General features: G+C 37.3%; 2 protein-coding genes across 19 annotated transcripts in view; one reads left to right on the top strand and one right to left on the bottom strand.

The window, feature by feature from the left end:
• Positions 1-23,384, top strand: part of LOC139969548 (lipase maturation factor 2-like) — a 308,807-nt gene that overhangs the window by 18,883 nt on the left and 266,540 nt on the right. Inside the window, exon 14 of one of the 5 annotated variants that reach the window (XM_071974639.1) lies at positions 529-1,502. The exons of 3 other annotated variants lie outside the window; for them this stretch is intronic. In XM_071974639.1, the coding sequence (XP_071830740.1) occupies positions 529-663 (135 nt within the window). In that variant the 3' untranslated portion in view covers positions 664-1,502. Of the gene's footprint in view, positions 1-528; positions 1,503-23,384 lie in introns of those variants that run through there. One more of the 5 variants, XM_071974634.1, reaches the window with a different exon arrangement.
• LOC139969554 (uncharacterized) lies at positions 8,871-23,068 on the bottom strand. Of its 14 annotated transcripts, none has more exons than XM_071974649.1 (6): positions 22,845-23,068; positions 18,631-18,719; positions 16,550-16,660; positions 15,206-15,278; positions 13,806-14,246; positions 8,871-11,312 (listed from the first exon to the last, which is right to left on the bottom strand). In XM_071974649.1, exons 1-4 carry the CDS (start codon positions 23,009-23,011, stop codon positions 15,250-15,252), a joined length of 396 nt encoding a protein of 131 aa, XP_071830750.1. In that variant the 5' UTR covers positions 23,012-23,068; the 3' UTR covers positions 8,871-11,312; positions 13,806-14,246; positions 15,206-15,249. The 14 variants fall into 14 exon arrangements, 1 of the variants encoding a protein (XP_071830750.1); XR_011793751.1 differs by having other exon boundaries at positions 8,872-11,312; positions 18,635-18,719; XR_011793760.1 differs by lacking the exon at positions 16,550-16,660 and having other exon boundaries at positions 8,873-11,312; positions 18,635-18,719.

Raw genomic sequence — 23,384 nt, 5'->3', positions numbered from 1 at the left:
CCACTTTCTAAAAAAGTGGCTCCTGGTTCGCAGCAATTTCAGTAGGACCAGGAGCTATTTTCTCACTACCAGGAGCTAAATAGGAGAAACAAAATTCAAGTACGGCATGTACGTACGTATCAGTACAGGTGTTGTGCGATATATAAACCATGTGCACCAGTGCTATTGTGCATGCACTCGTCCGATCAGTGATTTATCAAATCGCTAGCAGTTACTATATAGCACTAGCATGCAATTTAGTTTCAGGCTTCTGTGCAGCGCATGATAAGGCTGATATTTACTGGAGTATGCGGGCGCTTATTTGCCAACAAAAAAGCGCCCGTGCGTATTGTATTTTCATGTCCAGGGGCGCTATTTTAGTGCTTGCGGGCGCGAATAGCGCCTGGGCGCCCGCTTATTTTAACCCTTGGACGTAGGGTGATTTTTTTTTCAATATCAATACTAATGTCACTTTAGAGTAAAAAACATGAATTGCAAAATGTTAATGTCAGTGTTGTATTTTCATATGATTTTTTTTTGTTTCCATAGAAATCAAAAAAGAAAACTGGAGGCTATTTACACTGGTTTCTGTCGACTATGAGACACTATTTTGGTAATTTAAGTGGACCAGTTCTTATATTTTCTATATTTATACCTGTTTTAATGATAAGCATCTTTAGGTAAAGTCTGTATTGCAGCCGAAAAGGACTTTTAGTGAGCTTCATCACATTGAGAAATGTAACATTTTAAGGGTAAGGGGTAAGGGGACCATACAAATTTGTAGTTTTTTTTTTCTTGTAGTATTGTTCTTCTTCTTCATCATATTTGGTTCATTTTGGTTGATTTATTGCCGGAGATATGTAATCTTGACAGCAAACTTATTACACAAGAAAATGTTTAGCGATATCTTTTAGAGAATCATGTTGGTCATGATTAACCAACATTATATGCATGAAATGAAATTTCACATTACTTGAATGCAAACCTACCAAAGGTGTTGTAATGATATGGCAGACTTGTGTGTTTTGGCACCATTTGCAAAGAAGTCTCTAAAAAAGAAACATTTTTTATAAAGTTTGCAAAGAAACTTCTCATCTGTCGAAAGAATAAACTTTTGGGGAATATTTTGGGATCTTGAAAATTAGCGTTGATTTATCAGTGCCAGTCTTCCGATTATTTTAACTTTGTTCTTTTAGTTTGGATTATGCGGGATTTAGTTTGTGAATTACAATATTTTCTTTATTGAAGAGCCTGATATTATAAATTAGTCATAAAAGTGACCAATTTTAAGACAGTGCTGGAAATACTGCATCTTGAGGTCGAAACCATATCCTAAATGGTAAAGAAAAAGTTACATTAAAAGAACATATATAGAGTCGAGAACGATACCGAGGTAGGGTTTCAACTAAGTATAAGCTATTTTCTCTTTGATATAAAACGTCAAATTCTTCTGCCGTAGGACTATTTCTGTTAATAGAAATTCCTGGACTTTACTCGCCTGAATAAATTATTACAAAATATTAATATATATATATATATATATATATATATAGATATATATATAGATATATATATATATATAGATATAGATATAGATATATATATATATATATATATACATGGAAAGTTTCTCTTATGGTTAGATGTTATTCTCCATTGATAAGTTAGATATCAATTTTCAATTGGTTTCAACTGTTTATGTCATTAACTTTATGGTGTAAGCATATCAAATTGTTTTATAATTACCACTCCTCAAAAGGACTGATAATTTCTTTTCTCGAGTACGTGTTTGCTTGGTGTATGTTGTATTTTCCTTGTTAGGCAAAGCTGATCATTGAACAAAATGCAATAAATATTCTTCTCTTTTTTCAAACAAAGATTTGTATGAATTTGTTACATTTCTTCCATACGACACTGGTTTTTAGTTTGAATGGTTAAAGGGGGCCCTGTTGACGAAATTCTGAAATGTGTAAAACGTTTCAAACAAAATAGACACATAAACATGACTTTTATGAGTTTTTTTAGGGAAATTTATTTCTATGTTTTTCGTAACATTGACGTCGGTCTTTGAATAAAAAAATTCATGGGGTACTACCAATTAACTGAGAGAGACAAAGATAGAAAACAAAAATATAATTGGTTAATGACATCAATGACATCAATGACATTAATCACATCAATTACATCAAATGACATCAAATGACATCAAACACATCAATGACATTTTCCATGGCTTTCACTTCTTTAATTTTCAAAACAATGGTGTGCCAACACGGATGGCAAAACGAAACACACATCACTATTTGGTCGTCTCGCTTGAGGTCAGCAACTTTTAACTTTATCATTTTACCAAATGTACGTCCAAGAGCTGTACCACAATGTAAAAATACCTCACCAACACAAAACTAGCATTGCTCGATACAGGTTGCAAAACCTTACAATGGAATGACGTACTTTTGTACTGGTTTCAAACCTCTGGACAAACAATCAGTGTCCAATCAATCAATCAATCCAAACAATCAGTGTTGGTTAGGCTGTCCGCATAAGAGGGTAACTAAGTTTGATGTGAAAAGGCATGGCATGAGCTGACATTTTATTAATGGTAATGGAAAGAAAGCAATCTCAAACAATACTGTGTCGTCCTTTAGTTGTAAGCACTGTCGAGAAATTCACCAAGGTTAATCAGTTTATGACGTCATTCCCGTAGAACGGGATAAATTAGACAACGCCACGATATCTTTCGGCCGTGGCTATTCTTACGACTAGTTGTAACAATTATTTATAAACTATTCTTACGACATTGGCGAATTCAAGCGCAGTAAAGTAAATAAACCAACTTCGCATGTAGTAGTGTAACCCTAAGCCTAACCCTAAACACTAACCTTAAACCTAACCGGAAATTATTGTTACTCTTAGTCGTAAAAATAGTACTCCTAGTAGTAAAAATAGCCACGTTAAAGCAACTGCGCACGCGTATTTATAAATTATTCTTACAACTAGTTGTAAGAATAGCCACTTTGATATCTTTATCCCGCTTGATTACAGTACAATCTTCATTTGGATAAGTTCTACGAATTTTCTGATGGTTTCGAGAAATCGTATATGCCCAGGGACGTCGCTAGAGGGGGGGTGTGGGGGGTGTCTCACCCCCCCAATCTTGGTAAAACTGACGATAGTTGGAAAATTTCAGTGCCACAGTCGGAATTTCCGACTGTCGCACTCTAAATTTTCCAACTGTCGCACTCTAATTTTCCGACTGTCGCACTCTCATTTTCACATATTCTTGTAATTTTTGATTGACCTAAAATTTTTGGTCAAAATTGACCTTTGATCAGTGATATTTACCACGTTTTCCTTGTCACATTGAGAAATTGTATCTCGCGATCCTTATACTCCACCATACAAAACGTATGATTTTGAATACTCTAAAAAAAAAAAAAAAATAAAAGAACTACCGTACAAAGTTCGCCAGCTTCAATTCGGTTAATTCATGTATTAATTTTGCTATTGGCTGGGTTGACCCTGTGCGCTAGTTTCAAGTAAGTTCAGGATATACATTGTATGGTATACGATTAAAACGCGCAATGTTTATCTACGGAAGCTTAAAAGTGCCATCAATAAGAAAAACTTTGCCCCATAAGTTGACATTTTTCAGTAAATTGTTTAGATAACAAGATAAAATCTTATCAAAATCAGAAAAATGTTGGATTGCTCAGTTGCTTTAACTGAGCAATTGAACAATTTCTGAAAATGTTTAATTGACAATTACTTATCATAGCCTATCTCGTCAATTATTTTTCTGCAAAATGTTTAATTGACAACTTATCATATCTCGTCAACTCAACATTTTTCTGCAAAATGTTTAATTGTTCACTTCATTCTAAATGCTCAGTTGGAATGAAGTGCACAATTGAAAGTTTTTCATGTGAGTGATAAATAGCCCCCCCCCCCCCAAGAAAACAATATTAAGCGTGCTAGTAAAAAGCACTGTATTTTTTGGTAATTCACTATGTCGTCGAATATAATTTGTTGCAAAACAATTTCCCCTTTGTTACATTAACATAGCTTTTGTAGTTAGTAGTCTATGTAGCCTAGAAGCAGATAACTTTACTCAGTTGCTAACTTGCTTAGCCAGAGTGATTAATAAGTTTGTGAAGTGAGGCCTGTGTACAAACGTATCGAAAAAAGTTTCCGCGCGCTACGCGCGCGTTCGACATGTTAATGTTGACGAGTAGTACGGGGGGGGGGTGGGGGATGGGTACAAGGCAACAGTCGGAATTTTCTTGCTCCAAAACCCATCCAGTTGGAATTTCAGACACTACACCCCCCCAATCATCAGGCCTTAGCTACGTCCCTGTATATGCCATTTACTATTTTAAATGATCTGGCTGATGAATACCGCTATACGTCGTATATATCGCTATTACTTCAATTTAATAATGAACATTCTGACAGATATATCGGAAAAGTAGGCTGAGACTGATAAAGCTTACTTTAGAACGTGAAATAATTCGCCCTATAAGGAAATCAGTTGTGTTTTCTGCTTAATTTTCTTACGATTCATTTCAATTTCAATGATACAGTTTTTCTAAAATCTCCAACGTTAAAAACTTGGTAACTAAATATGAAAATCAATTTACCTTGAAATCATAGGCGTACGGGACCATTTCAGTTTGGGGGGCAGAACTTTTTGTGCCCGAAAGTTCCCGTGACACTATCTAAGCGGAGCGCCACCATCGGTTGGCGCGTAGCGTACAAGAAAATTTTTGGGCACACAATGCCTCTCAGATTGCCGGAAACGGCACTTCTGAGGCCTTGCAAGTTTTTGATTTGATTTGATTTATTTGATTTTCCACTGGATATATACATGTGGAGGGAAGTCCTCTAAAAAGCCAATTCAGGCTTAACAAGGTAAAGGACTCCCAGGAAAGAAAGAAAGAAAGAAAGGGAAAACAAAAAACAAAAAAAGCATATATACATAAATGAAAATATAACTAGTGTCTTAATAAAGAATAATTAATAACATACAATATAAACGATGTTGCATCTAAACATTCAGTATTTTATAATCTCACGTTTTAGAAATTTACACTTCCCCAAAAATTTGGTAAATTAGAAGAAGAAAAAATGGTAACATCACTTTGGAGGGGAAAAATGGGACAGTATATTTTTTAAGCTCCTATTTAGTTACCTAATTTATTATTTTAACACAGTATTCAGCTACCTCCAGAAAAAAAAACATACATTGTTCAACGACACGTAGGCGGGATAATGTCGCTGTGTCGGGTGAGACTGCAATTTGTCTCACAAAAAAAGTTTAGAATATAACAAAGAATATGACAAACCTGTACTTCTAGGCTTGTAGGCACTCCCCCCCCATGGGCGGCGATCCTGGGGGGATGGGGGGATATATCCCCCCCATGAAAATGGGTGGAGGGGATGTAATACACCATATCCCCCCCACCAAATGCCAGGAATAAGAATATTTTCATGCCTTCATTTATGCATCATCGTGAATGTACGGCTCTTTTTAGCTTCATTTCTCGCCTATACCATAAACGCAGTGCGATCTTTTCAAATAAACCGTCTTTATAAAGCAAGAATAGTTGACTGTAGGCTTCATTGGCCCTATAACAACAAAATGTATTATTGCGCCCACGGTATTGATATAGTACATATATGCACCCTCATAGTATTCATATAGGCCCTATAGTAGGCCTACACGGTATCCAGTCAAAACGTCTCTTTACCAAAACGTCCCCGCTTTTTTCAGACCAAAACGTCCCCGCATTTTACCAAAACGTCCCCGCAGTCAAAACGTCCCCGTGAGTCAAAACGTCCCCGCTTTTATAATCAGTTGGAATGCAAGTGTGGATGTTTTTAGTTCAAATCAAAGAGTAAGGATAGGTAAGTTTAGGTTGAAAACACAGTTTTTAGGAGTGGGAAGTGCCGGCTATGAGGGCGGAAACATTTTTGAGTATAATTTTCTGAGGTAAGATACTAGAAAAGGGAATGCAAGAGGGCTGTAGGGTTATAGGATTTTTTTTTAAACACGAGTTGGTTTCTGAATGAATGAATGTATACGATATTGAGGGAAGGGAATATAAAAGAATTTTTGTTTTGTTTATGTACAACAAGTTACTTTTGGAATATGCGAGACGGGCTGGATGAAAGTGATATATATATTTTCCTACAGCACATACGTTTATTTCTTTTCTGAAGACACTTTATATTTTTGATTTTCTTGATTGTTTGCCTATTTTGCTACCCTTTTCCAGAATTTATTCTGCCTTCTTATTTTTTGATGGTATAGAAGGGGGACTACGGCTAAAGCCCCAGCCCCCTTTCCCGTCTCTGCCCTAAACGATATATAGTCCTTCATGATTTATTTAGCGCCTGTAATCCTGTAATCCAACTTGCATGCCGATAACTTAGCCAAATAATAACTTAAAATTAATATATATTAACAACTGTAAATGAATGTATTAGACGGGACGGTTTGACTTACGGGGACGTTTTGACCAAAGGGGATGTTTTGACCAAAAGCGGGGACGTTTTGGTACGGGGACGTTTTGGTAAAGGGACGTTTTGACTGGTAAGCGCCTACACACGTACATGTTCCCTCGAACAGCTGAGAATCTCATGTTACCAGGGTAATGCTTAATTAGGGGTGTCGGAGCGGTTCGCCGCACCACTATTCACGGCGCAAAAAAAAAAGGAGAAAAAAGTAGCACTAAGAAGAAAAAAGGCAAAAATAAAGAACCAAAATGAAAACATACTTCAAAATGTGTTTCAGAAGATTAATCGGGTACAAAAACAGACAAGGGAGAATGCACAGAAGAAAAGCTCGGAAAGTGCCATTTCCTGCAACCTGGGAGGCATTTTTTCAAAATTTTCTCCATTACGCTACGCGCCAACCAATGGTGGCGCGTAGCGTAGTTTGACCTTCCAAACGTCCCCCACCCCCCCGATAATTATGGTAGATGGCCACACTCTGATCTTCCGTACCAATCCCAAATAGCTTCCGACGCCCCTGTTAATACACGTACGTTTCACCTGGATGCCCTAGCAATCGGTACCTAGGAATGTAACTATGTGTAATTGTGTATTGCATGTGTATAGGCCTATAATAGCCTGCATGAGGCCATTTTCTTCATCGAATAATATAAAGAGCTCTCGAACATTCTAACGTAGCGCCTGAAACAAGATTGACAGGGGCAATTTTCCCAAAATAACACCCGAAGTTAAAAAAAAAGTATTTTGGATCCTGATTATGAGATATTTCGGACATGAAATCCCTATTTTAAAGTTGGGTATATGCCGCTTGGAAACCTCGGCAAGTGCCGTTTCCGGCCATCTAGAGGGTTTGTAAATCCCAAAATTTTCTTGTACGCTTCGCGCCAACTCATGGTGGCGCTACGCTTAGATAGTCAACAAGGTCATATCCCCCCCACTCGGAAGTACGGATCGCCGCCCATGCCCCCCCCACCATCCATGAAAAAGAAAATATACACTCATGTTGGGGATGTCCAGGTCAAGGGCGGCGGAAGCACTTTTAATCTGGGGGGGGGGGCACCGACATCAAAGGGCACTTTGCAGAAATTCGATTGGACTGATGCAGCCTTACATTTAGTACCCTTTATAACTCTTATTGTGTTATCTTATTTGTGTAATACACATCACTTCATCAACCCCCCCCCCCCAAAGGAAAATATGTATACTAGCACTGCAATATCCAATGCGCAAATTGGGAAACAAGGAACAAGTTTTCTTTTGAGACAAAATGAGGTGAAATCATGTTAGTTGCTAATGTAGGAATCTTCCGAATTAGAGTTTTTTTCTTGTTAATATCTTCACAATTTTTTTCCATTCGAAATAGCTTTGAGTTTGACCCACAGAAATTCATTAAAAGTCACAGGCTTAGCCAGGATTTGCAAAGTTGTATGCACGACTATCTGAGCGGAGCGTACTAGAAAATTTTTGGTTTTACAAACCCCTCAGATGGCCGGAAACGGCCCTTCCCGAGTGTTCATTCTGGTTCCCTGGCCTCTTGCTAACTTGAGGCACCTCAATTTTTATGTAGAAAAAAGGCACATTTTTAACCTGAGGAAAAGTGGAGGGGGGGGGCACGTGCCCCCCCGGTTCCGCCGCCCTTGATCCAGATATAGAATTGACTAGTTAGAAAAAAAAATGATCGTGCAAAAAGCGTGGTAGCCCAGATTAACTGCGCTTACGGTGGTGTTACACGGAAATATTCGGGCATCATGATGCTAACTAAAGAAAATCATGGAATTGTCGGGCAAAAATTTGAAAAAGATTCGGGCAAGCTACTGCATATTTATATATATATATATATATATATATATATATATTTCCAGAGGACAAGAAATTCGGGCAAAAGTCCTGAAAAATTCGGGCAGCCTAAGAGGAGAAAAAAAAAAGATATATATATATATATATATTTTTTCTCCTCTTAGGCTGCCCGAATTTTTCAGGACTTTTGCCCGAATTTCTTGTCCTCTGGAAATTTGGGGGGGCAGTCTGCCCCCCTGCCCCCCCCCCCGCCTCGTACGCCTATGCTTGAAATGAATGTTAAATTGGACACGAATCCTTTGCGAACGACGATGCCTTGATTTAATTTCCAAACTAGCTTGATCTCTATTCCAAATAAGAGATTCAACCTTGTGTCGGTTCTACCAACCACAGGATAGTCCTACTAACTTCCCATAGGGAAACAACTATCATGAAATATGTATTTAGCGTATTTAAGGTTTGAAAGTGTGTCGGTCTATACAAATGATAACACAACTGTTCTAAATCAATGGAAAGTTTAGCAGCTAATCTTATTATATTTCAATGATGACACTAAATATGACGGAAAGATGGAGAAAATATTCCAGCTCAATCAAATATTAATTCAATATATGTTTTACGTGCGATATCACAATACAAATAGCAGAGACAAATACCTAGGTCCATATTTTCGTTTTAAACAGCTTTAAATTATTTTCTGAATGACAAAATATTTTTGGTGGAATAGCGTGTCAATGGCAAAGTAAGTTGCGCAAATTGATATTAATTTGCTGGAATCTTAAATATCATCACACTGATATGACAATAATTTCATTACAAACTCTTCTTTCAAACTAATGGCTCATATACTCTCATTTTGGTCTATAAATATGAACCTCGTGATAATATCTGTGACCCAGAACTGGTCTATAAATATTGTTAAGTGTTGCTGGTGATTTGGACTGGCAAAGACGGACACATAGTTGTGCAGTTGACTACCGTTTTGACGAGAAGCGTCATTGATCAGATAATATGAAAATAAAAGAAACCATTCTTGTTCAGTAAACGCTGCGCTCAACATATCATTCAAGAAACGTTCACTCCCGCCAAACTCAAACAGGACTAAACGAGATTGGCAATTTGTGATGTTTTTGAACGTGTTAGAATAGTGCTGTTTAATATGCTTAGGAAGTATTCGCAAATCCAAAACTACAATTTTCTCCAGGAATTAAATATTGCCATAACATTACTAAATGGATACTACAGAACACCAAACTGCCCCTCTTTGGCATTAGCTTTAATTCCTCTAATACAGTATGATAACAGCAATGACTTGCGTCAGTCTTTGGGCGTGAAAGTATACCAATCATTAATTTTCATATAAGTATTGAACTAACCTTATATTCTTGTTCGTCATCGTTCAGGTACTAAAGATCCCTTTCTTTTAAGTCATCCTCTTGACTTGATAGTCGATTCATAATCGTCATTATACGAATGTTTTTCCTCATCTCTGAAACGGTCCAGTAACACGATTAAATCAGGAGGAGAAAAAGCAGCCTATAGTTCTTTGTCGAATATGATATAGATATAATACAAACCTATGAATCCAGGTAAACGCGTCTCTTTGTAACCTCTATTAAATGTGTTTATAACTATTCTGACTTGGTTTCCTTTAAACATATAAATAAGGCTCGTCGGTACGTAGCATGATACTGTATATTTACATTGATATTCACTGAAAAGAAAAATATGATTGACTATATATTTACATGGTTACAATTTCCACTCACTATACTAAAGACTAATGTGGATGAAGACGAAAAAACATTGAAGCAAAAATAAAAATTATCTCTTCGAATTTTGTTTTAATCTGACCATAGTTTTGATTGCCAGATCTAGATGTAAATATATTATACCTTACGTGTTATTCGCTGGTAATACACCACATTATATTCTTATAGACTATATAGCATTCTATCTGCCTTTTAGCGCTTAGATTGAACTAAAGACTTAATAGTGTGGAGAGTATAAGATGTATCACTTCAATAACTTCATCTTCTTAAGCAGATGATCATAACAATTGAATTGTTATTTAATTAACTTTTTTAATCCTAACAAATTAAGAGAAATAAAATGTGCCTTCAGTACTTATAAAATGTTCCAGAAGCTGACAGTTTGCAGGAATAGACTAACTTTTACAAATCGACCTGCTATTTACAATGCCACTCCTTCATTTTACTATTACTTTAACACCTAGAATAAGGCAACGTCAATGTAAATATCAGTTTAACGGAAGCATGAGAAGGGGCATGAGAAAGTACATGCTTATGGTACTTGTTTGATAAATTAAACTGGCAACAAGATTTGACGACGTTTCGTGCGGTACTGTGGCATGTCGACAAGTTTCAATGAATTTTAATTCGATGCGTCTTTCAAATATTTCAGTACGAATCGTTGATAACTTATACCCCCAAATCATCGTAATTGCCTTAACGGTTAGCCCATGATATTCTATTTTGTTCTCTGCCTATACTGAGGCTATCCGAAGTACTGATTTAAAGAGTCAATTCGATTTTTAAACGCCTTTCCGAATTCATAATATCACCATCAATACTATTTGAAATCATGATTGGAACACTGCCTGCAAGTCACCTCGACTATTACATGATCATGACCTGGTCCACCATCAGTTTGGACTCCCACCTGTGTTATCACGGGCTGCAACGTATGTGGTAACTTCATTTTTTCACAATGGTATTTGAATTGATGTTTGTGATATCCGAACAATTCTTGCGCTGCTCTTATTTCTTCTCGATAGAGATCCACGTCCCCAGCCTGCGGAATTCAAACTGTAAGGTTGAATTGTCCCTTCTGTCTACTGGATAGCTTGTTATATGTCTCAATCACCACATGGCCCATTCCAATGGTAAGTACGTTGGCTCTCCCAGCCACATCTCATACAGCAGCAGCCCCACCACCAGCACCACCACCAGCAACACCACCCGCAGCAGCCTCAACAAACACTTCCAACATGGTGATGACTGAAAAACAAATCGAATGTGATTTACATATGTGATACCGGCACATTATCTACAGTTTCATGTACTCTCATATGAACTGCATGGACAAACAGTGTTGTGTATGTCCCCCTAGTCAATCGGGGGACATACACAACCTAGTGTTGTAGTAAGTAACGATAAAGTTCCTCAGTACACATGTGTTACCAAGTTTCTGTGAAGAAGTGAGTAATATATCATTTAAAGGGGTTCTTTCAAACCTATATAAAAACAAAATAAAGACCTGAACTGTGCAAATAACAACGAACCGAGCAGTGAAACAAGTTTTCAATATGTTGACATCCCTCCAGTAACGATTGCACCTAGAACTCGGCCAGTGTGTTTAATTTAATACTTTCGTTTACGTTTCATTTCAATTATATTCTAGAGAAACTTGAAGGCACTGTTTTTAAAGGTTTAAACGTTATGTGTAAGTGACACACTAACACATCCACAATTAATCGAAGTTCCCTAACCTTGCTAAAAGCGAGCCGCTTGTAGATTGAATTTGTAAACATAAAATCCCTTAAAATGTCAATTAGCAGCGCCTGGCGTATTAAAAAACAAAGCATTGTTAGCTTATGAAACATAGTTCCACAAAGATCTTCGAAAAGTAAATACACAAGTATACATCAACCATTGGAGTATACTTCTCGTCATTACTACTACCGACATTTTACATCAGTAGGTAAGTAAAAAGATGTAAACTGCTTTTAATTATACAAAGTATATAAAAAATTCCAATTTTCTCGGGCACAAGCACTCGGGCATATCACAGATTGACAAGTTACGCAAAAGCTATGCACATATATAACGACTTGAAACTATATAGGTTATACCGAAATATTGAAGTTCGTTTAAGATGGTTAGATGATTTACTTCTAACCATCAAGAGACCATTTGGTTAAGGATCAGTCTGGATATTTACGTCGGGTATTTGTGTGACCTCAAAGCGTTTTAAAAGGCATCAATGCGAAGAATAGTTGTAAGCCAAGCTTGGTCGCTTTTACTAATAGATATACATTACATAAATCGTCATTATTTGCCAAATTAATGGGGTTGATGCATCACCCTGTGCGTGTTTGGAGGCCCCTTTGATTATATGTATACATATTATCAAAACCAATGACTGCCCGAATTGGAGCGCTATTAGTTTTCAGTTCACCCACTACACTTACCACATTTACCCACCACAAAAGGGTGCGAACAGTCCCTCCTATACTACTGATATGCAGTTTTTTAAATTATGAGCTTGTGTTGCTGAAATGGTTATATGAAGTTGAACATCTTCACGATAACAATGTGTGGTGTCAGATCAGAGTATAGCTTCAACTAAAACTAAAACTGAATGATCTGTATTTCAAAGGGTGCGAACGGTCCCTCCTATATTACTCATACCACTTTACCTGACTAAGGTATGTTTGTGGTTTTTAAAAAAAATTAAATGCTCTTCAGCAGTGAGTTATTATCGATCTCCTCCAATGAAAGAAATTTCGTGTACCACAATCTAGTGTTATACTTTAAAATAAATTTGACAAATCATTGAAGACAGTTTAATTTTGTCGTTTATTTCGGTTTGACTGGCTATAGGTAGGATATTGTGCTGCTACTTACATTGACACTCCTTCATTTACTACTAATTTCACTCCCAGAATAAGATAACATCAATGTAAATAACAGTTTAACGGAAGCATTAATTAAGGAGCATGAGAAAGTACATGCTTATGGTACCAGTTTCTTAAATTAAATTATAATTTTTCTAAAATAGGAATAAATCCTTCCTTTCTGTTTTCTTTGTTCATGTCGTGAGGCTATATGGCAGATACATTGTAATTAATTAGTACCTAAACATGCGTTTTTACCCTAAACGGAATATGTTATTGTGTTTAGGGTTGCTTTAGATATTTCACATCATTTAAAATGTATCAAGTTAGCTAATTTTATTCTTTTATAAAGATACAACAAAGTAAATATCTGCGTTTCATGTGCATGCTATAAGATAAATGTTAAGAATGCTTCAGACGGTTATCTTGCGAATTGCAACAGGATTTGACGATCGTTTTGTGCGGTACTGTGGAATTTATTTGATGTGTCTTTTCAATTATTTCGATGATACTTTGCAAAACGGTAATAGCTTTTGTCCCAAAATGATCATGACCACCTCAAAGATTAGCCCACAATTTTCAATTATGTTCTCTGGTTATGCTGATGATATCCGAAGTACTGATGTAAAATAGTCAAAACAGATTATTAAACGTCTTTCCGAATCCATAATATTACATCAATATTTGAAATCATGCTTGCATGGAACACTGCTTGCAATATGTTCCATGCGTCATTTATTTACTAATCTGTATGATAATGTTTGAAGAGAATATGTCCATGATAGAATAACATATTAATTATCATCATGAGATTTTGAACTAATTACACAAGTAGGCTTACGAGTCAGTGAATGAAACATTCAGGAAAAATTACCTTTTTTCGACCAAACACCGAAACAGTCAAATCAAACCCCTTGTTGAATTTAGACGTCACATCGACATATATATGATTCTGACCTGGTCCACCACTAGTAAGTTTTGTAGTCCCACCTGTGCCATCATTGCAGTTATCACGGGCGTCAACGTATGTAATAACGTGATGTTCTTTACATATGTATCTGAATTGATGTGTCTGACATCCAAACATAGCGGGAACTCTCATTTCTTCTCGATAGAGTAACACGTCACCACGGTGCTTAACTCCAACTATATGGTCGATCGTCCATTGCCTTGGTTAGTCCCTAGGAGCCCATTCCAAGCAGCAGTAGCCATAGCGACCATTGTATCCATGATGGTACCTAGTCAATCGGGGCACATACACAACCTAGTGTTGCTGTTGTTTGTGACGATAAGTTCCTCCTGTGTTACCAAGTGTCTGTGAAGAAGTTAGTAATATATCAGTTAAAGGGATTGTTTTAAAACTATTAAGGACAAAATAAAGACATGAACTGTGCAAATAACAATATCCCTTAAAATGTCAATTAGCAGCGCCTGGAGTATTCAAAGTAAAAATCATTGCTAGCTTATGAAAACATAATTCCACAATGATCGTCGAAAAGTAAGTTCACAGGTAAACATAAACCATTGGAGTATTCTTCCCGCCATAACTACTACCGACATTATGCTTCCACCGTCCCTCAGAATTTTACAGCAGTAGGTAAATAAAAATATGTAAAGTGCTTTTAATTATGTTGATACAAAGTTCACATTTTTTCTTCTGCACAATACAGTTAGCAAACATAACACAATTATCACAGATAAACGATTTTAATCCATATGGTATACATGGCGGCGTAATAATCATGCGGTTGAAGCAGTACAAACTGTTGCATATATCCCCATATTCAGTACATACATACTGTCCTAGTCCCCCTAGAACAATTTATATTGGATTTACCAGTACAATTAGTCTCCCGGGACCTATTGTACAAGGCCAGGTGGTACAGACTCGAACAGTATATGCTATGGTTAAACGAAGGGGTGGGGGGGGGGGGGTAATATTCGTAGGTCGTATATTTTGTTGTAAATTGTGTCCTCCTAAACATAATGTCAGTCCTAGCAGGTACGTTAGAGTAGCAAAAATTTAATCAGTAATGGACTGTGACAGTTTCCGTATTATTAGCAAATTTTTTGCATTTCGATTTCCGTATATTTAGCAGTAAGTCGATCGATTGCCGTGCGACAACTAAAAATGGAAAAGTTAGCAGAAAACGTGAGACAAATTGCCGATATTCTAAGAGATGAGAGCTATCCAAGTGATTTCACAAAACAAAACAGAAAAAGATTTCACGGAGACAGTCTTTCAAACTGGCTGAAAATGGAACTCTTGCATACCTAAAAGGAAGGAAAGTTTTGCCATCTAGGGCTTCTCAACTCGATCATACATCCCACGATTTTTTATCTAGATCTGTGTACAGAATGAAGCAATGGGAATAGAACAACAGTCAAAGCAAAGCCTGCAACTTGTAAATGTTTTTTTGAAATTAGAAACCGTAATGCTGTCGTCTTTCGTATCAGGTTGGTGTTGATCTTATTGGTCCTCTTTCAGTGACAGCTGCTAATAGACTATAATAACACTGTGTGACTTCTATTCAAGTGGCCAGAGGCTAAGGCAATGCCTGAAAAGACTACAGCATCAACTTATTATTTCATTACTGATGTGATGATGTGGTAAAGTTATCTGAAACATTCATAATTTTCTGTAGTTAGTGTCAATAATGAATTTCTTCATATTAGTTGCCGACAATAATCATGTCTTTCACTTTAACAGTTCCTGCTTGCGGGAAGATCACTATACATACATACATATCATGATAGACAATTTTGTCGGCTGCTACACGTGTAAGCAAAGACAGGCCATTGATTTTACACTACCAGTCGTTCGGTGGAAATATATATATCCATATATCGAAAATTGTAATCACCTCATTACTTCATTAAATAAAAAATGAGAAATCTTGTTTCTTGGTTCTGGAAATTGTGTTTAAGATAAGTTCTCATAGTAAAATATAATCGACCATAGTCTGCTTCCTGTTGTAACTTTTTATTCGTGTTATGGAGTCCTGTATTAGTTTTAACGACAAACCCGTTAAATACATCAGAAACGGCCATTTTATTTTTCATTTAAAATCAAGATTAAACTTTTGGCGGTATCAAGTTGCACATTAAAGCATTATATAGGTAATCCTACTGTTTAAAGATTATCCGAGTGTGGAAAGCAGTTCAAGTGGGAAATTCTATAGGGAAAATTCTGCATGGCTTTGAGGTCTTGACCAAATTCCCAAGAGGATGTTCTTAATGTGGATTATGAGAGTTTCAAGTACATATTGTTCCAAGAAGAGTGACAGTAGTATCCCATTCTAATTAAGTCAAACCTCCCTGCTTGAAGGATGTTCTAGAAAGCATTATTATCTTAAGTTGCCTCAGAGCTACAAGGGGAGATTCATCATTCCAGTTCAATTTCCTCATGAATCATCCCATGTATAATCACTGTTTCACTCTTTGCCCAGGCTGATATAGATTCAGAATATTATGTTTGTGACTATCATCCAGTTTTATGTTTTGATGTTTACTTCTCTGATTGTCTTTCAACAAACTTATCTCTACAAGAATGACGTATTTAAAGTGTGAGAAACATTATGAGACAACAAAATCTAGCATATCGCAACCTGGTCTTACCTATTTGTTTTATTCCTTCCTCTTTGTGTTTGGCTTTGTATTTGGCTTTCTTATATGTTTGCATCACTTTTGAAGAGGATTTTGTGTTTCCGAGCAAACTGAACGTATTGGCTGTAAATTGATGATAAATGAATCGGGCGAGGTGTTAGATGGAGAGAGAGGTAGTGGCTGACATTGTTGATAGAATACAAGTATTACTGCCCTCTTCGATAAGCATTGCTATTGTTAGGAAAATACACCCTGCCATATTTCTTAGGGGATGTAGAGCCTTACGCCTTATTCATACATCTGTTCTAATTTGAACCATTTTGTTTCCATTAAGAAAGATGTCATAATTAGAAACAACGGACCTTTATCACTGGAATTGCCTGGGTTCAAATGCCATTTGTCTAAACAAAGGAATATTTGCTTCACGCAAGGCAATCACAACGCGGTTCAGGGGGCAGGGGGGAATGGTCCTTCCACCTCTTTTGAGAGAGAGAGTAAACCGTGACTCGGCGGTTGAGTGAGAAAAATAATGAAGTGTAAAAGAGTAAACAATAAAGTGTTAATGAAAGTCAAGGAACAGGTTTCAGGCCTGTACGGAGAGGGTTGGGGCAGTGATAACATTTCAAGGTTTCAGAAGTGTCTTCCTGCTACCTCACGGTTGTTATTAGCAAACAAAAATATTTTGGAGCTCATCACAGATAGCTGGTCATGGACTTAGCAAGACCCCTCCCCTTGACACAAATTGATAACTTACCATCCCAACTGTGTATGGGACTGAGAGTTGTAAACAACATTTCCGATTCCGTTTAGGATGTAACTTGAAAACACCCTCGGTTCCCATCCTATAATGAGCTATATGCACGGATGAAATTTCGTATTGGCTAGGCAACTCTCATATACCCATAACGTACAGTTACCATAATTAACCAATCGTACCCACTGCGTTGAGGAAATATGGCTACAGTGAAGTTTGAACTACTTTTAGTTCGTAATATTTTACCTCTGCAATTATAATTTTTTGTTGTAACTGTTGCCTGCCCTATCCCGTACCCACCCTCCGTTGGGGGGGGGGGTTGATGCGATCTAATCTTCTGTAAAGTTGACTATCAACGCAATGAATTGTCCGAACACAACATATGCAACATATACGGAGGATCAAAAAGCAGCAATCACAACAAAAACATGATTAATATCTATACAGATGGAAGACTCTAAAGTTTTACTTTTTTCCTTCTATTTTTTGTTTTGTAGCAACGCACAACGTCTCATTTATTTCCTGTAACATCAAACTATGTATGCATCTGTTTTAATGATTGATATAGCGAACTTAGTTGGCTTTTGATTGTCAAATTGCCAAAATTGTATGCGGGACAAAATATACTATGAATTATTTGCGGACATTTTGTACCAGGACATTTCGTCCGGACGGACTAAATTTGCTGGGAGGTGGGGACACAATTTTCAGCAGATAATGTCTGACCGGACTAAATTTGCTGGTACAAAGTGTCCCAGCGACCACTTTTTACAGGGAACACTCTGTACTGTCACCCCGGCAATGGCACTGGTTTAAGTATTGGTTTGCGTGATATCAATGTTTGAAATTGATCTTTATTCGTGTCAATAGATTGCGCAATAACAGTCGATGTAATGCATGTACAACATTTCAACGTATTTTTCACTGAACGTTCAAAAGAAACACAAATGTAGTTGTTGGTAAAGTTCATGTATGATATAACTTTAACAAAAATTATGGGAAAAGCATTTTGCTGTTAAGAGTAGTATCAATGCCGCGTTCCAAGAGCTTTCAAACTTTATATTTCAGAATTCGGTATACCTTCCATTATTATTTTTCAGCGGCAGTGCTGTAGAAAGTTATCATGGGTTGAACTTATCGGAGATTAGACGTTTGTCACAAGACTTCACTTTGAGCGGCTCACCACACTACATGTGATCGAAGAACATACGCAAACACAGTAGGGTCTACCGTAGATTTGTAACTATACTTGATATCGTATACATACTAACATAGGTTTACAGTCTATTCTGACTTACAGATGTAAATAAATATATAGTATTGCTGCTGGATTACTCACTTACATAAGATATGAGACACTCAATCATAGAAGCATCTCCTTGGTCAACAGTGGAAATAGAGTTGCCTGGTCTTTTATTGATCTTGTAGCTGTAACAATAAGGCACTTTAAGATTTTAATGTTTTAATGTCCTGTGAAAGTATGGGCATGAAATATAAATTACATCGATCACTTCAAAGTGAAATACTTTGATCAAACGGAAGGAATAGCTTAACAAAATTTGAATACTTCTTGAAATGAATCACACTTCATACTGTGAAGACTTCACACACAATGTCAAGTGCGTTATGACTGGAAGGGGTATTACAAGGTGGCATAGTGAAAGGCATGACATAGCAAAACAGTTCAGGTGGCAGGATGGATAGTTTTGTAACTTTGAAATGGTGAGATAAAACTGTGACATAAAGCATAAGATTTAAATTGAAAGACAAATATAGAAATGTAAATGGTAAGAGTAGAAAGTAAATAAATGGCTCCAAGCTTGACATATAACTTAAAAAACCTGGTATTCTTCAGAAATAGGAGCACCAATAGCAGCCAAACGATCCGTAATTTCATTCATAATCTTCAAATTATTTCCAACTGACTCGCTCTCTGCCATTTTAGTTCTGAGGTACTTTTTCATGAGCTGAATTTTGTTGGCTAGAGAATCCCTTTCAAACGGAGTACGCAAGGCATCCTAAGCATCACTTGCTTTGTCACTTGTTGCAATTAATTGCAGCTGACTAGATGCTATTGCAAGCACAATGGTAGAAAATGCCAGTTGTGTCTTTTTCAAGTTCTCACTCTTCTGCTTCTGACATACAGTATATATATATATATATATATATATATATATATATATATATATACATATATATATATATATATATATATATATACATATATATATATATAGTATTAAAAAGAATTTTGAGACTACACTTATCAACAGATTTCTATAAATAAACTCTTATATGAAGACTTCAGATATGAGGATAATATACATGGTGATGTAAAAACTCTGGAAAGCTCTCTGTTCACCTTAAGAATGAGGTACGTACAGTAAAGTAGGTGAATACTTTTTTTTGGGGGGGGGGGGGGGTTGAGCTAATACTTAATACCAGTGGAACTGCATTTTGTAACAGTCATTATTCAACATAACAAAGCGACTTTAATAGTGAATGAAACTTTCCTTCTTTTTGGGAATAACTTTTTTTCATGTCATATATATTCCAGGATGGAGGAAATTTTCGCCCAGTCCAGCTACTGTAGTACTGCTGGGCCAGTAGTAATAATACTCATAATAGGCCATGACCTTAAATTAGCTGTCTGGTCACTTCGCCCAACAACCATTTCGCCCAACTGCTATTTCGCCCAACCAGCCTGATCATTTCGCCCAACCAGCCTGGTCATTTCGCCCAACCAGCTTGGTCATTTCGCCCAACCAGCCTGGTCATTTCACCCAACCATTTTTTACTCATATTCAGTCAGAATAATATTACTTTCTCTATTTCACTAGTTCAATTTGATTTATTTTGGGTTATATTTCTTCGTGGTTGGTAAATACAGTGATGTCCGTTCGATACGATCGGAGTCTGAGCAGTTATTTCGGGTATAACGGGAGGATTACACTACTTTGGAAGTTATTTTATTATACAAACAAAGGTCCATCAAGTCCGCCAGGCATTTATCAAGGGTATTGTTCACAGCAGTTAGGTGTTTATCTAGTTCTACATAGTGTTAACCTAACAAAAACAGGGGAATCGGTCTCCATAAAAACCTATCAAACCTAACCCCTTAAACACTGATCCATCCTCCCGACTAACAATTCCTGAACGTTTCTTTATTAAATTGAAATAAATAAATAAAATAATAAACCCTTCCGTAATATTGAAGAAAACCAACGTTTCCTATCAAACCTAACCTCTAAAACACTGATCCATCCTCAAGTTTCCTTAATATTCGGTTCGTATCCCGTAACGTTAACAATTCCCGAACGTTTCCTTACTAAAGTTATACAAACTAAAGGAATTCAAGTTTCCTTAATATTCGGTTCGTATCCTGTAACGTTAACAATTCCCGAACGTATAAGAAATGACCAGGCTGGTTGGGCGAAATGACCAGGCTGGTTGGGCGAAATGACCAGGCTGGTTGGGCGAAATGACCAGGCTGGTTGGGCGAAATGACCAGGCTGGTTGGGCGAAATGACCAGGCTGGTTGGGCGAAATGACCAGGCTGGTTGGGCGAAATGACCAGGCTGGTTGGGCGAAATGACCAGGCTGGTTGGGCGAAATGGTAAGGTTGGGCGAAATGGCAGTTTGGCGAAATGGTTGTTGGGCGAAGTGACCAGCTTCCCTTAAATTATACAAAGTACAAAGGCGGTCTACTACTTTTGTATCTTATGCAGTCCAAATCTTTTCAAGCACAGGTTCCTAAGAAATATTACCCAAGGACAAGAAGGCGTAGGCTAAGAACTAAAGGTTATAAGCGTTAGGCCATTATTAAAATTGGATTAGACTATGCCTATTACTAATATTACTAAAACTAGGCTAGGGCCTAACCCTAGTACAAAACTTGAAGTATTACATTAGAAAATACTAAAGTATTATTATTAGGCCTAGAAATATTACTGTCCGCTATGCCCTCGAATTTTTAACTATAAAGTAGCACTAAGTAATACCGTGACATATCAACTCCCTGATTTTTCCATATTAACGCAAAAAATGAAGGGAATCTATGCCGAATAGAAAGTTTACGAAAAATATGAGACGTTGCAAATCTAGCACTAGCTACATCATAGTCGACATATCATGAGAGCTAGGCTGCACGTAATAGGATATACCGGTGTGAAGTTAGATACTTATTCCCCGTTCCTCATTCGACATTCGCGAATGAGTAACTGCTACCTATTCAATTACGTATTCGACAATGGTATCGACGTAACACCTCTGGCAAGACAAAAGCTTTCTTACAAGATGTTCAACATTTGGTCCTGGAAAGAGGTTATTAATCGGTCATATGAACTCTAATGACTATGTAGAAGGGTACCATAATGCATCTTGTCCGGTCCAAATAGTTCTTGACCAACTAAAATGACCACTACTTCATAAGTTCTTAAATTAATGTAATGGGACCTGAAAAAATCACTTTAGGCCCTATTCAAGACTAGCACTCATTGGAACACCTAACCAATGGGTCATATGAATTCTTAACAGATTGTAGCAGGAAACCATTATCCGTCTTGCACGGTCCAAAGAGGGCTTGACCAATTAAAATGACCACTAAATCAACAATTTTTTAAATGAATGTAACATGAACTGAAATAAAAACATTTGGGCCCTAATCAAAACCAGCACGCCTTGGACCACCCAACCAATTGGTCATATGAACTCTAAAGACATTGTAGAAGGGTACCATGATGCGTCTTGTCCGGTCCAAAGAGTGCTTGACCAATTTAAATGACCACTAAATCATTACTTCTTTATTGAGTGTAACGAGATCACGAAAAAAACCTCGGGCCCTAATCCAAGCAGCACGCCTTGGACCACGTAAACAATGGGTCATATGGACGCTAATGACAATGTAGAAGGGTACCATAATGCGTCTTGCCCGGCCCAAAGAGTGCTTGACCAATTAAACTGACCACTAAATCATCACTTCGTTAATGAATGTAAATGGACCTGCAAAAATCTTTAGGCCCCAGTCAAGACCAGCACGCCCTGGACCACTAAACCAATGGGTCATAGGAAGTCCAAGGACATTGTAGAAGGGTACCTAATGCGTCTTGCCCGGTCCAAAGAGTGCTTGACCAATTTAAATGACCGCTAAATCGTTACTTCTTTAATGAGTGTAACGGGACCACGAAATAACTTTGGGCCCTAATCCATGCAGCACGCCTTAGATCACCCAACCGATGGTTAAAATGAACTCTAAGAACAATGTAGAAGAGTTCCATAATGCGTCTTGCCCGGTCCAAAGAGTGCTTGATATGGTGCTTTCGTGTATTTGTGTATTATGTACGTAAGGATACAGGTATTTGGGGCAACCAAAACCACATAGGGGCACCATTTTTCGTTGACCAAAAAATCACACTTTTCGGGGGAGTTACAACTTTTCTGACAAATATGAGTAAGATTTAAACTTAAATATTACAAAAATGCTATTTTTACGGTAAAAGGTTGTCTAAGACGCGAAAGTCACATAACGATAAACTTCGACTCGATTTGACTTACCTTTTGCGTTGTTCGTCGAAAAGAAAATGCACTGTTATAGTGGTAAAATCTTCGTTTCTTTCCGAAGATGATCGTATTTGAGTATCTAATGTATCCTCTATCGATCTACGATACTCGTAAACCCGAATTACATTGCGATGTCTGCGAATTTTGCCGATAAGATCCATACATGGAAGCAGCGAACCGAAATCCGTAGAACCGGGTTTGCGCGAAACATGTACTTCCGGGTCAAACATGTACTTCCGCGGTAGCACGTTGCTTTGTCAGAACACAAAGAGCTGTCAACGATCACAGGAACACAAATATCCATTGCAAGATCGACCGCATGAAGAGCGTAGGTTTGGTAATAGTTAAAGGTGGGGGCGCTCGTATACTTTTAGTAATAGGGGACTTTTATTTCAGTGGTGTTGCGTGTCACCCATTACTCACATTGACTTTTCTGAGTGATCACCTGATCGTAGCTGTACCTGGCTGCGAGATTAAGCTATGGCCGTAAGTGATGTACGTTTGTTTACTGTACGTTGGTTAGTGTTGTGGATA

The sequence above is a fragment of the Apostichopus japonicus genome, chromosome 7, assembly GCF_037975245.1.
Source record: "Apostichopus japonicus isolate 1M-3 chromosome 7, ASM3797524v1, whole genome shotgun sequence".
Lineage (NCBI taxonomy): Eukaryota > Metazoa > Echinodermata > Holothuroidea > Aspidochirotida > Stichopodidae > Apostichopus > Apostichopus japonicus.
This window is presented reverse-complemented; position numbering and strand designations above follow the sequence as displayed.

Excerpts from the sequence above, each read along its gene's own strand:
- LOC139969554 (XM_071974649.1), bottom strand. The coding sequence starts at position 23,011 with ATGGATCTTATCGGCAAAATTCGCAGACATCGCAATGTAATTCGGGTT. Across the intron at positions 18,720-22,844 it reads TTCGACGAACAACGCAAAAG|CTACAAGATCAATAAAAGAC; the intron begins GTAAGTCAAATC and ends TTATTGTTACAG. Across the intron at positions 15,279-16,549 it reads GGAAGGAATAAAACAAATAG|ATCTAGATAAAAAATCGTGG; the intron begins GTAAGACCAGGT and ends TTCTGTACACAG.